Raw genomic sequence first — 12,123 nt, forward strand, 5'->3', positions numbered from 1 at the left:
GGGAGGCATACAATAGGAAATGAATCTGAGGCCTGATCTACATGGGATTGGAATGTGTCAATTGGAAATGTTTCTAGCTGAAAGTAACAGAATCCTTGCCTAACTAGAGCCTGAAGTGATCGAGGTTTGTTTTCTCAAAACGGCTCAAAGGTATGTGGTTCCTGGCATTGATTCAGGGGCTCCAAAATGACATCTGGGAGGCAGGTTCTTTTCATGTTTCTGCTCTGACATCTTTAACATGGTGGTTTTTCATCTTTGTACTTTTCACCTCATATTTGCAAGATTGTTGCCACAGATCCAGATCCCATTAACTAGTGTTCTGAACAAGAAAAAAAGGAAGGGGCTGAAAAGAGCTTTCCTTTAATCAGGGAGGAAAAAATTTCTCAAGAGTTTCCCGGATTTTCCATTACATATTATTGGCTCAAACTGGGTCATGTGACCATCTTCAGAGGAAAGTTTGGAAAAGTATCTGGATAGAAACAGAGGAGTGACATGACAGGCCTAGAAAAATTAGATCCATCCCCTCGGACTGGGCATATTGCCGTGTTAATAAAATCAGTGCTCTATCAGCAAGGAAGAAGGATTAAACAGCGACTAGGTGAGTGATTAATAATAACTGCAATCTCAGTTTTGAACTTTAATCCGCTATATGGAGAGTTCTAATGAAAAAAACAATGCCCAGATGATTCAATTATATCTCTAGTTTTACAGATTTATTTATCCTGCCCTCTTAGATCTTAAGAGAACCTTACTGCTATTCCTGGGAATGACAGGCTTTCAAAAACTGCAGACTCAAGGGCCGGCCCCGTGGCCGAGTGGTTAAGTTCATGCGTTCCGCTTCAGCGGCCCAGGGTTTCACTGGTTTGGACGTGGCACCGCTCATCAGCCCATGTTTAGGCGGCATCCCATATGGCACAACCAGAGGCACTCACAATTAGAATATACAACTATGTAGCGGTGGGCTTTGGGGAGGAGAAGAAAAAAAAAGATTGGCAACAGATGTTAGTGCAGGTGCCAATCTTTAAAAAAGAAAACAAAAACTGCAGACTCAGATTTAGATACAACTGAATTTCTTCCTGTACTTTTGCAGATTTTACCTATATTACAAATTAAATTTCAAAAAGTGGAAGTTAAAAACTTTATTCATTTAAAAACTCTCAATAAACACATTTCCAACTTTATGAAAAAATAATTACTGTCTTTTCTTAAGTATCACAGCGCCGTTCAATCATTCATGCCACAAACACTGAATGCTTTGACAAAGGAAAGTACCTCGTTAGTCAATACCTAGTTTGACCACCGGCCTCCAGGTAGGTTTATATTTATAATAATCCTTGCAGACATAGCCCCTACTTTAATAATTCTGAGGAAAATTCCCTTTCCTCTCCCTTCATAGACTGTGTCTCTTCACTATGCCAAGTTTGGTAGTGTACACCTGACACATATGTCACTGGGACATGACACTAAATATTCCCCCTTTGAGTGACTCCCTCTGGCTCACTTCTGAGGGCACAGGGAGAAAGGGAAGCTGCTTCTTTTTCTTAGAGACTCAACAACATTCCTTCAGGCTCTCACCTGTCCAAGAGTCAGACTGAGGCTTATGCCTCACCTTCAAGTTTCCCTGAAACAAACAGGAAAATCAGCACTTCTTTTTTTTTCCCTGGAGAAGTCAAACTGAAGAAATAAATGGCAAAGATGTGGCAGGAAAGCACAGGCTTGGGAAGGTAAAGAAACAGGAGGGAAAGGGTAAGACCTGAAATTTAGATTTACTGTCCCTTCTCCCCCGTCCCTTTTGGCACCCTATTCCATAATGACCAACAACAGGATTACTTCACGCTTCAACCCTTTTCAGACCCTTGGCACCAATCCCTCTCTGTAGCCACAGGGGTCTCTTGTGTGACCAAAATAATCTGGAAAAAATTCATTTAATGGGTTGATTGATGACTGAGGACAGTTTAACAGACATTGAGGAAATAGGCCTCAAAAATTGCCTGGTCCAAATTAAGTGACAGAGGAAAGTAATATTCCTGGGTGAGCTCAGTTTGTGGAAGCCTGGACCTCCCCAGCCGTGGAGGGATGCTAAGGCTGGTATGTTGTGCGCCAAGACCAGGAGCATCCTATTATCTGCAGCCTGGGATTTTCTGACATTAGAATGTTATGCTTTGGGGAGTGGTAGCACCAAACTAAACAAAACACTGAACAGGCTAGCTGCAGCGGCCTGTGGGCTGGAGAAAAAGTACAAAGTACACCTGGCCTGATGCCTCTGCTGTGGACCAGATAGAAGGTGAGGCGTGTGTGTGGGTATCTGTTATTACTGTGATTTTCAGGTCTGCAAGGACAAAGGATAAAACCCCATACATTATTTCACTTAGGACACGTTTGGAGGGGGGAGAAGTGGAAAGAAAATGGAGAAAGCAATAGGAAATGGAAAATGAGTTCTTGCCCCGTCCGTGTAGCCACAGTAAGGCAGGTGATGTTATGGGGTTGCTGAGAAGAGGCTGACTGTCCTAGATTTCGAGGCCCCACATACAGGGGAACAGCTCTTTCCACATATGCGCAATTATCCTCCATACTTTCCTGCCTAAGAAAAGTAAAGCTATAAGAGAAGTCACTGTCCCTGGAAATGTTTACTCCATTTTCATGACCCCTCCAGAGCCCTCCACCTGACCAGCTGTCACCAAACAGAGTGGTGGAGCGCTCACATTCAAGGAGCACAGTTAGCAAAATGTAACACCAGCCAGCAGAAGAACGGCAAGAGGCTCAGGGACGAGGAGGGGTGGGGGGGGGCAACACGAGGTCAGGCATAAAGATTCCAAGGCCGGGAAGGGGAAGAAAGGGGAGAGCTGGGACAGGAAGTGGAAGAAGGAGAGAGAGAGAAAGAGAGGCCACATCACATCAAAGAGGAAGAAAGTGCTCACCAGATACTAAGTGTTTCCTCCAATTAAAAGTCACTCACGTTTCTCCTAGTGCAGAACAGCAAACATTCTGATTCACCACAGTTGTAAGCTTAGGGCTTCGCACTGCCCTGCTGCCGTCCTAGGACACATGCTACATCGTGGTCTAGTCCCTGCCCACCTCTGCTTCCAGAAGTTGCATGCCAAAGTCAGTCTCATTTCTTCATAGTCACCCTTTCCATAACTACCAAGCTATTACAAAGTCACCTGAGGCTACAGCTTGAAACAGAAACACAGCCTCAACCCTGAGGTCCCCATATCCCAACTTGAGGGAAGTACCACAGAGCCTCAGGATCCAAGGCCACACCCCTGATCTCAGAGGGTCACCTCAGTCCCTGACACTCCTTTCCTAGCTAACTCCACAAGAAGGAATTGCAGAACCAGCCAACGCACCAACAGGAAAAGGCTATATAAAGGAAGGCACAGGGCTGAGGCAGCTGTAAGAACAGTATCCTGGGCGTCCACAACCAGGCTAACCTTAGCACTCATCAGTCTCAGGCCGGCCCTACAGAAAAAACTCATTTCTTATTCTTTTTCTTATATTTTTTTTCTTGGTCACTCATTTTCAGTTACCTAAATCCTCTACCTGAAAATGAACCCTGAGGAGAGAAGCAGGAACAGGTCAAGGTGTTAGGGGAGATAAGGTTTTTCAGATATCTTAGCAAGGTCACAATTCAGAAACGAATACTTTTGCCTTTGTGGAGCAAAAAATCACCCATGTAAGAATGATTTTATTGTTCTATCAAACTACCTTCTACTTATACAAATAAAAATAAATCACAGGGAGAACTCAAGAACTCTATGGCCTTGGTGGCTTACTTCTTTGCTTCAAAGGCAGCAAGAACACCAGGTCACTGCTCCCCTCTGGCCCTGCTGAGAGGCTTCCTGACCACCACCTGGAGGAGGATGTGACATAAACAAGTGCACAAAGCTCCTTGAGGGTAAAAATTGATTTTCATTAACCATGCATTGGCAGAGGACTTGGAAGCTCAGGGAGGTGATAAAATACTAGCAGAAACACTTTTTTCAGCATTAATAACTAAATCAAATGTTAGCCTAGACACAACCCACAAGGAGATGAATATTCCAGCTCAACAAGAAAATACTGTGTGACAACTAACCAATCTGGGTTTCACCACAAAAGATATGTCTGTTCTAGAAAAAATTAAATTGTAAAATCTGAGAGCAAAGAATAAAAAGGTAAGATTCTAAATTAAATAACTAAGCAACAAAAAGAAGGCAAAAAATAAACTTGGTATCAAAAAGTGACAACAATTTTTACAGATCAAGAAAAAAGTTACAGAATCAAAGAATTTATGAAAAAAAAATAACTGAACCAAAGGTTTTATTTCAGAAATGAGTAATAAAATGGACTAAAATTATATGATGAAAAACTGGTAAGAATCTCATGGATTTGAGACAATTTGTCATCTTGCAACCTCAGCTGTTACTTGTTTGATACCAGCTCTAGGATTTTATTAATACAGGAAATAGTAATGAAACAACCATAATATTACTAACTACCCTAATGCACTGTTTTTCAGTCAACATAAAGATATAGAAAATACTAAGGGGCATATTAATGTTTAATGTAATCAGTTCTGGTGGAAACTTACCATACACAGGATTTCTTCAGCATACAAATGGACTAAAAAAAATGTTTGGAATGGAGACATCTATTTGTCTTTATTTATGATGCCCAGCTGTTGACCAATCCCTGATTAGTTAGAGGTAGAAAAGTAATCACTTTGATTGTCTTCAGGAACACAGTTTCCCCATGTTTGCTTGAACAACTACACTTTGCAGTCTGTCCCAGTGAAATCAAATTGGACTTCTCTAGTCAGCACTGTAAATTAGGTAACCACTCACTGATGCTATACATTCATTATTGTATTCTGCTTCACGATGGTAATTTCATTTTACATTTTATATAAAATAAAAGATGCCTGTAGTTGATTTAAAAAGAGTAAATTATAGAAATGCACCTTTGACCAGTAAAATTTTACTGAACAATCTCATCACATTTAGTAGAATCTGTCTTTCAATATAATAGTCTTTTAACACCAATGAAAACAATAACTTATGAATTAAAATATTTTTCTCTTAATCTGCAGGAAAATTATTATAAATATAGTTTCTGAATAGAGAAAATGAGGTGTAGGTAACGGTGCTTTCTTTACTGCTGTAACACTACATTTTTAAAAGCAAACACTGTGCCAATCATCATTTTGATTCCAGTGAATACAAACTTAAAACTTAATTTATTAATCAATTTTGAAGTCTGAAACCCAAAAGATTCTTTAACAGTACTGCCTAATAGACAAGTCAATTCTAAAAAGTTAATCACAATGAAAAATTATGACCAAATTAAAGTGGTTTTCTCTGTTACCATGGTACCAGAGTCTATCTTCTTGTTGGGTTTCAATTTGCCGTAACAACCAAGGATAGGATTACATGGAAACAGACGTATACAAGGCTTAATGAAATTGAACATGGAGGATTAAGCATTTTGAAAGTCTAGGTTATAATTCTTGTTGCAACACAAATTCTACTGCATAATTAATTTACAATAGCCTAAAACTTTTCAGCAACAAAATTATATTAAAAAAATATACCATCATCCCAACATGTTACATTAACTGTACACATCATAATCACTTAAGCCTTTTATTAACTTAGAAAAGTATAACTTTTCCCTGAAAAACTCTAAAGAGTGATCATATTTCTATCACAGCTCTCCTGAACTAACTTTCATAGTCAGCAGTGACTACATTTTGTCACCTCTTTAATCTAACAGAAGTAGAAATGGTGACAATGATTTTTTGGAAAGTGGCTAGAGAACCTGAATCCAACTAATGATGAAACGGACTTTTTAACACCCACTGGATTTTTATATTGTTTTAATTGTAAAACATCCATCGTACAGGTGAAACAGGTGACAGGGAATGAACTTGCAAACTTGCCAAAACTACTTTTGTTCCATAGGATTTGATCCCTTCTAAATCAATGCTGGCATACAAACTTAGCTAGGAAGAATTCAGTCCTTGTAAATGAAAAGAAACATCATAAACCTACCAGAGGTTTAAAAGTAACTTCATTTGTTTTTAAATATTCAAGTGTAATGCTTCTGTAAAAGATTAAAACATACATTTCAACGTCATCAGATATGCCAATTTCCATTCGCTCCTAATCTGCCATTAGTACATAGGTTCACCGGGCTGTCAAACAGCCCAGTGGATCATGGAGAGAGATGAAGGCAGTTGTGGAAGAAGAGCATGAATGCCACGGCATTTATCCAAACAGCATGAGACCCGTCTTTGCATCCCTGAAGTAAGAACGGCCACCTTTCTCCAATTAATTTGCTCTACTAAAGCAGCATCGTCTGTGAAGAGTTACTTCATATCCATAACATTTCACTACTATAGTTACCCATTCAAAAGTTAAAAATATGCAGACCAAATTCATGTACCCGTGATCCTTTGTATCCTAAAACATAGAAATATTCTTAGTTTTAACCAAGAATTATATTGGAATGAACTAAAAATGTCTATGAAAGTAATTTTAAGTATACACCTTTCTACATAGATTATTTAATATTGCTTGTGGACACAATTAATCAATAATCATAATCCCAACCACTACAGTGATCCAGAATCAGATTCTGGCTATGGAGGGAGCTTAATTATTAAGCAACACCTTCCTAAAAAGCTTCTGTATTTCTGACTGTAAGAAAAACAAAGGGAAAAAAAAGCAAATCTTTCATTGAAATAACACTGAGGTTCAAGCTCGGGCCCCCTTCTTTGTGTTCAACATAATTAACTCTTCAGGATAAAATAATGAAACATTAAGTCACATTAATAAATAACAGTCATCTTCAAGAAAACTCTATGGGCAACTCTGGTGCTACAGTCGTATATCTTGGATCCAACCTAGGGATGAAATCCTGAAAGTGTTTAGATGCACCAGTACCAAAAACATCAAGGACTTTTCGGTTCATGACAGCAAATCTGTAAAACAGAGGACACAGTGAACAAGTATTTAATGTAGTTTATACAATATGATGATTCACTCTATCTGACTTATCTTTCATGAGATGGGAAAACAGAAAAGGCTGACATGGCAAAAGACTCAATGGCAGATTCAAAAGTCACTTTGATACTCTTCCTCAAGAGTCACTGTCTCATATTTTCTTTAAACAGATAATAATCTCCAGAACCGAAACCCCAGAGATTACCACCATTACTTCAAAGCCTTCTAGAATTCTTTCCACTCCATTGTGTCAAATAGAAAAATAGATTCATTACAATTTTTCTGATGAATGAAATCACAAAAAACTAAACAATGAATGAGCTAACATTTACCAATGAGGCAAAGGTACTAAATGTAACTTCTCTCATAATTGACGTCTTAATGTCTCACAATCAACAGAAAACACACCCAAACATGCAAATATTTAATGATTAAAAAGCAAATAGCATATATGTTTTCAGATTTCTAATAGACACAACAGAGTAAAAACACATCCTCATTTTATCTATCACCTAACCTGAGAGACCAAATTTTCAAAAGACACATATTTAGCTAATGTGCAGGATGGACTTTCTGTGACTCTGTGCCTGATCAAAAGCATTTCCTCTCTGGAGAAGACAGCAGAGTGAAATTATTCTGAGTCATTGGCCAATATCATTATTCCAGGAGCCAATAAATGTGATTTTAAGTTCCTTTCCAAAATAAGTTCCTTTCCAAAATAATCAACTGGTTATATCATTAATGTGCAGAAACTAAATGACAAAGAAATAAATGTTTGAATTATTATAATATAAAGGATATACACTGTCATGGCTAAAAGAAAGAATTCTGAAGCCAGACTGCCTGGCTCATATTGCATCTCCATCATTTACTAGCTATGTGACTCTGGCAAGCTATCTAATCTTTCTGAGCATCTCAGTTTTCCCATAGGTAAAACCGAGGTATTAACAGTACCTATTTTATAGAGCTATTTTAAGGATTAAACACATATGTATGTATACGTGTGTTTGCGTGTATGTGTGTATCTTAAAACCACAACTGGGACATTGTAAGCACTATACAACTGTTTGCTATTAATACTATTAATGACAGTATGTTAATAGCAGTTGCAACAACTGAGTGCCTACTAAATGCTGTGTTGGGGGCCAGCTGGTGCTGCAGCGGTTAAGTTTGCATGTTCTGCTTATTGGCGACCCAGGGTTCGCCGGTTCTGATCCCAGGTGTGGACATGGCACTGCTTGGCAAAAAGCCATGCTGTGGCAGGTGTCCCATGTATAGAGTGGAGGAAGATGGGCATGGATGTTAGCTCAGGGCTGGTCTTCCTCAGCAAAAAGAGGAGGATTGGCAGTAGTTAGCTCAGGGCTAATCTTCCTCAAAAAAAAAAAAAAAAATCCAAAAGTGTTTAAAAAATAAATAAATAAATAAATGCTGTGTTACCACAAATATCTCAACTTTCTCACAACCATACAAACTACACATTATTGTTTCATTGTAGAGAGAAAAGAAACTAAGGCTCATGAGCATGAACAACTTTCCCACAATAACACAGCTAAAGGGACGACAGCTGGAGTCAAAGCTAGGCCTGCCTACTCCAGAGCCCATGGTCTTTCTATTGGGTCAAGCTGCTCCCAAAGAATTAAATTAAGATCAGGAAATGGTGACAACAATAAAGAACATGAAAGTCAAGGCAGAGGAGTGTATGCTTACAATATCAGGTGACAGAATATGATTATTTTTCCAAAATGGAAATCAGGCAATTATTTAGGCATCGTCTCTAATGAATCTGTTTTACATTTTTAATTAAAAAGAAGAGATCAAAGATTTAAAAAGCAGACTTAAATATGTTATGTAGCCACTAATCAGCAGTTAGTAATTCAACACGATATTAATCTAGAACACTTAAAATATCTAAAATATTATAGGGAAAAGATTGTCAATATAATGTTCACTAAAAGAAGGCCCCACGTTACTCTCAAGTTGGTCAAAAATGATTTCTACCTAGATACCTACTTTACCACTGAAAGAATATTCCCTCAAAGAGATAAAAAGATTGAAAATCGTCTTTATAGAAATCGCTTGTTTTCTATGATCAGCTAATGCATCTCAGCCACTTACTTGCCCTTGGTGAGCCTTAAAAGGAACTTCCAGTAAGATGGTCGCAAGGTCTGAACTTCCATGACAGCCTAAGATGAGAGTATTCAATTTGAGATTTCTTTCACTAAATGCCAGATATTACCAGCAGTCTAAGGCAGTAGAGTAGTTTTATCTCTTTTTTATTGCTCATTATATTTTAATAAGGACAGTGATGACAATAATAAGAAAACATGTATTTATGTTTAAGTTGATAACTGTCAAGAATATCTGTAAATATGCCTTCAATAGGAATACTGCTTATGAAATCATAATTGAGTTAACAGTCATTATTATTAGGAAGCATTTACTGACTATCCATCAGATAGCTGGTACTACACTAATTATAATAAGTTTATCAACCAGCATTACTATAAGAAAGAGCAAATAAAAGCTGTCCCAAAAACTTGCAACAATTCTAAAACCATTAACATCAATAATGACAAATACAGAATTTAAAGAGATTGAGCTGTGCTTCTATTAAACTGGATTCTCCCCCACCCTCACTGCCTGAATAATACTGAGGAAATGCAATTATTCTTGTTTATGCCGTTGGTATCTTTTCTCTAGAAGGATAATGAAATTGGAGCATTCTAGCCGAGGTACTAGAGTAATAATTTACCTATAAAAATTGCACTCTGTTGAAACCAAAAAATTGGTATGTTCATAAAATATGACCTGACATGTTTAGTGATTTGAAACTTGCAAGCTATCCAAGTTAAAAAAAAAAAAAAAAAAAAAAAAAGCATACAATGTAATAAATAGAAATGTCCCAGGCCTTTATATTTCCCTCACTGGTTTAATGTACATTAGAAACTGAAATAATTCTACTTCACATTTCAAAAAGCTATACTTACTGCCTGGAAGCAAATTGCTGTAGAGATGGAATAGATGATAGTATCCGCATGGGGAAAATAGGGAACCTTTCCTGCTTCAATGCCTTTGAAATACATTGTCTGCAAAACAAGCATAACCCAAGACTTATAAAGTAAACAACTTTAAATAGCATTGACAATATAGTAGAGTAGTATGCTCCCTATCTACAACTATTTTTTCTACCTTTCAAAATCCTAACAGTCCTTTCAGAGCTCAAATCACAGGTTGCATCTTCCACAGCAGCGTTAAGTGTCACTCATTTCCTTTCCCTCATTCCCTCACCCAAACCGCAGATGCCAGTAATAATACTCTTCTGTGAGATTCAGTAACATTTTATTTCTACCTCATTTATGTCATCTAGTCTTCAATACTTTTCATACAATACCCAGGGTCTCCCTTTCCTGTTAGATCTGTTCACTCTTTCATTAAACACTCAATGGTGCTAACTATATGCTAGGGACCATACTAGGAGCCAGGGACTTAAAAGGGAATAAAACAACAATGCGTAACAGAAATAACTGATGCATTCTAATGAAGCTGTAAGATATCTAGATATAGATATAGCCTCACTAGATGTGTATATATATATATATATATATATATATATATATATACACACACACACGTTTATCATATGTGTATATATGTTTATTTATAAATTTATAATATATATATATATTTTGGCTCCCCAGAAAAGGGAGCAATGACTCTGTCCAGGACAAAGGACCAAGGAGAATTTCAGAAATGACTACATTTGGGGGCCGGCCTGGTGGTGTAGTGGTTAAGTTTGCACACCCTGCTTTGGAGGCCCGGGGTTCACAGGTTCAGATCCCGGGCATGGACCTACACACCACTTATCAAGCCATGTTGTGGCATGCATCTCATATATAAAATAGAGGAAGATTGGTATGGATGTTAGGTCAGGGTCAATCTTTCTCAGGAAAAAGAAAAGAAAAGAAAAAAAGAAATGACTACATTTGAGTAGCACCTCTCAAACTATCTGCGGTGAAGAACCACTTTTTTTCTTTTTCTTTTCCAATTTTCATGGTTTGATACTTTTATAATAAAAATAAATTACTAGAAAAATAAATTTTAAAAACACAAAATTGAATGAAATTTTCACTATTATATTCAAAAGATAAATTACTCTGTGAAGTTGCTATAAAAGTTTTGAAGTGCTTCCTCTCAGTTTCTATATTTATCTTCTTGTGAACTGGTAACAAATACATGGACTAGCACAAGTCTGCTGACCACGGTTTTAATAATGCTGCCTTATAAGAGGCCTAGGATCAACAAATAGATAGGAGAAAAAATGCAGGGGTAACAAGCAGGGTGAAAGTACAGGATACATATGGGGAACTGCCAGTAAATTTATGCGGATAGAACAAGAGATAATTCAGAGAAATGGGTTTTCTGGAACATGGGAAACCTAAAGTAAAACTAGTAAGAAAAGTGGAAAGAAGACAAAGAGAAAATGGTGTTACAATAGGGTGGACGGAGGTTCAAGAAGAATATGGGTGGTCCATGAAATAAAGAACATAAATAACTTTCTCCAAGAAAAAATTTGTCTATACAGCTTATTTTTATTTAACATTTATTATCTATTAATATAGCATTTTAATATAAAATTAACATCAATCTGTAAGATACGTACAAGGAGTTACAATCTACTTGGGAAACAAGATAAACATGGGCGATTATTTTGAAAATAATATGACAGTATATTACAAGGTATATATTCTAGTGTATTCATGTTAACAAAAACGAAATTCAGATGCAGTAGAATGGCATCATAGAAATGTTATGTGAAACAGCTATCTCTTGATATATGGATTGTGTTCCTAATTATTTCTTATAATAAAATATATCTATAGAACCAGATTCTAAGTGAATGAAGGGTGGGAATCATATCCTATACTTCTACATGCTTACCAGCATCTAGCACAGTAATGGGAATAATTATAATAGATAATAAATATATCTTGGAAATAATTTTTTCCAACAAAAAAGTTGTCTATACAGCTGATTTTTATTTAATATTCAGCATATATACACCATTTTAATATAAAATGAACTTAAATCATAGGAAAATGATCGCCTATTACACCATAATCACTAATTCCACAAAGGACAT

The 12,123-nt window shown here is 37.0% G+C and overlaps 1 protein-coding gene across 2 annotated transcripts in view; it reads right to left on the reverse strand.

Moving 5' to 3' along the window:
• Positions 1–1,124: 1,124 nt before the first annotated feature.
• The window catches only part of TMEM135 (transmembrane protein 135), a 240,996-nt gene continuing 229,997 nt past the window's right edge, over positions 1,125–12,123 (reverse strand). Inside the window, exons 13-15 of one of the 2 annotated variants that reach the window (XM_008540482.2) lie at positions 9,971–10,069; positions 9,099–9,166; positions 1,125–6,961 (exon numbers count right to left, since the gene is read on the reverse strand). In XM_008540482.2, the coding sequence (XP_008538704.1) occupies positions 6,829–6,961; positions 9,099–9,166; positions 9,971–10,069 (300 nt within the window). In that variant the 3' untranslated portion in view covers positions 1,125–6,828. The remainder of the gene's footprint in view (positions 6,962–9,098; positions 9,167–9,970; positions 10,070–12,123) is intronic. The other variant, XM_070623941.1, reaches the window with a different exon arrangement.

Source organism: Equus przewalskii, chromosome 6, assembly GCF_037783145.1.
Source record: "Equus przewalskii isolate Varuska chromosome 6, EquPr2, whole genome shotgun sequence".
NCBI classification, from domain to species: Eukaryota; Metazoa; Chordata; class Mammalia; order Perissodactyla; family Equidae; genus Equus; species Equus przewalskii.